Source organism: Malurus melanocephalus, unplaced genomic scaffold, assembly GCF_030028575.1.
Source record: "Malurus melanocephalus ecotype Western Australia unplaced genomic scaffold, MMel_1.1 scaffold_2507, whole genome shotgun sequence".
NCBI classification, from domain to species: Eukaryota; Metazoa; Chordata; class Aves; order Passeriformes; family Maluridae; genus Malurus; species Malurus melanocephalus.
The window spans coordinates 5,926-8,148 of NW_026625739.1; the positions used below are offsets into that span (position 1 = coordinate 5,926).

General features: G+C 50.5%; 1 protein-coding gene across 1 annotated transcript in view; it reads right to left on the reverse strand.

Annotated features, from left to right (window-relative positions):
• LOC130587816 (uncharacterized) overlaps nucleotides 1–2,193 on the reverse strand; it is a 4,801-nt gene extending 2,608 nt beyond the window's left edge. The window contains exon 1 of the mRNA XM_057388786.1: nucleotides 251–2,193. Within this exon, the coding sequence (XP_057244769.1) occupies nucleotides 548–2,098 (1,551 nt within the window). The 5' untranslated portion in view covers nucleotides 2,099–2,193 and the 3' untranslated portion in view covers nucleotides 251–547. The remainder of the gene's footprint in view (nucleotides 1–250) is intronic.
• Between the last annotated feature and the right edge of the window lie 30 nt (nucleotides 2,194–2,223).

The following is a 2,223-nucleotide window of genomic DNA, read 5'->3' on the forward strand; positions in this document are numbered from 1 at the left end:
TCCACGGTGAGGACGGGCGTACGATGAGCCAACGTCATTCCTGCTATCCCGGTAACAGCGACTGGTGAAGGTAATGTTGGCCAATGTAAAGGCCAGTGTGCAGGGTCAATTACGCTGGAGTCAGCACCTGTATCTAAAAGTCCATTGAGTACGGTGCTGTGGCCTTGATATGTCAGGCGGCAAGATCTCTTTGGCCGAGTACTTAGATCCAAAGTGAGCAGTGTTAAACCACCCGTTGACCCAAACCCACCTTCTGGTCTAGGAGTGTGGGTAAGCGCCGGTAATCCTTTTGTTAACTGTGGCAACGGGACCAATTGGGCCAGTCTCTGTCCTTTTGGTATCCGCACAGGAGGATATGGGGTGTGGGCCATAATCATAATTTCCCCTTTGCAGTCAGGATCAATAACTCCAGGTGCAACATATAATCCCAAAGCAGTGGCAGACGAGCGACCAATAAGTAACCCTCCTATTGGTTGTTCATTGATAAGGATAGGTCCATAAAGTCCAGTGGGGATCTTATGTAGCTGAGTAGTTAAAATATCCACATCTAGTGAGGCTGCCAGGTCCAAGCCGAGGCTCCCGCTGGTTGCTGGTTGGAGTTGTTGGGAGGTACGCTGTTGAGGGGTGCGACTGCTGCAGCTGCTACTTGTGTCCCCGCGTGGCCGCCGTTCGCGCTGTTCTTCAAGTTTCCCTGCTTCTTCCGACAAGCCCGTGTGTTATGCGTGTTGGTTTGGCATTTTCCGCACCAAATCCCAGTAGCCTGGCATTCCCGGCGGATGTGTCCGGTGTTTCCACATCGATAACATTTCACTTGACCACTAGTAGTAGTGCGGGGGCGAGCGGCTGCTGCTTGGAGGGGAGCAAGAGCTGCCATRACCTGATTCTGAGAGCTAATAGTCTGTTCTCGCAGAACTGTAGCATGTCCTTGTAACCCTTCTTTTAAATTATCCCCTATTTTCTGCAAAGCGTTCACTAAAAACACCTGGGGGCCAATCGGCATAGATGCTGTTTTATCTAAAAGATCTTGCACTTTCCAGTCCCCTGGGGTCGAACTGATTAAAGTTCGTGTTGTAGAATTACCATTTTGCAAAATGCATTGCTTAAGCAKGGCATCTTGCATGTGATCTGACACTCCTGCCTTTGACAGAGCTTCTATGATTTTATCAACAAAGGCACCAAGCGGTTCATCCCTACCCTGCTTTATCCCCATATAAATAGGAATACCTCCTATCGCTTTTATTTTATCCATCGCTCTCCTTGCCACCGCCATCACCTCCCGGAGTTTATTAGCCCCTAAAGGAGCCTGTGTTTCCACACGGACAAACACACCACTGCCCATAAGTTCATCAACAGTAATCCCTGCTAGGGGATCTCCCTGGGGTCTTTGGAGATTTGCGCTAAGCACAGCCTCCTCTTTCCACCGCGCGTCAAAAAGCAACTGTTGATGCGGGGTGTAAATCAATTTGGCAATACCCTTAATATCTGCAGGCAGGAGGATCTGAGCAGTAAACATGTAATCGAGTATCTGTTTCACCGGTTCACTAGTGACTCCATAATTCCCCACTGTAGCACGCAACTGGGTTAGCATYTTCCAATCCAAATTCTCTACCCTCGCACGCTGTCCATCCCCTTGGGGATTAGGTTCATAAACGACAGGAAACGCCAAGGTCTCCTGRGCTGCTGTAACAAGATCAGCGTCCCCGTTTCCCATCCCTTGGCGGGCAACCGCCCCCCAGAGCTCCCTTYGCTCTCTGGCCATGGCCTCCGCAAGGTCAGATTCTGCCCCAGGGACAGGCTCCTGGCTACTGAGAGATGCAGTTGGAGGGAGCGGCAAGGGCTGCAGGGGCGGCAGGGAACGGGGTAGTTCCCGATCGCCATGTTTAGGGACGTCCGCTTGAGCGGGTGCAAGGGGAGGGGCACTTGGTGCAGGTGAGGGTATATCAGCAACAGCAAGCAAAGAGGGGTTTGGAGTATTAGAATCCGGTGAATCAGCATAACCACGATTTTTCTCCTGCGCTATCTTGACCCCTTCGGCTGCCCTTTTCTCTGCCTGGCACATCAACAATTCATTATGAACAATCCTCCACAATTTGCTCATCCTTTTAGCTGGTTTATCTTCATCAATCAGCAACTCGCACAGTTTGTCCCCATAGCGCCTCCATTCACCTAATTCGWGAACGGAATGCGGATTACTAAAAAAGCCATAAGAAGTTGCATGACTTA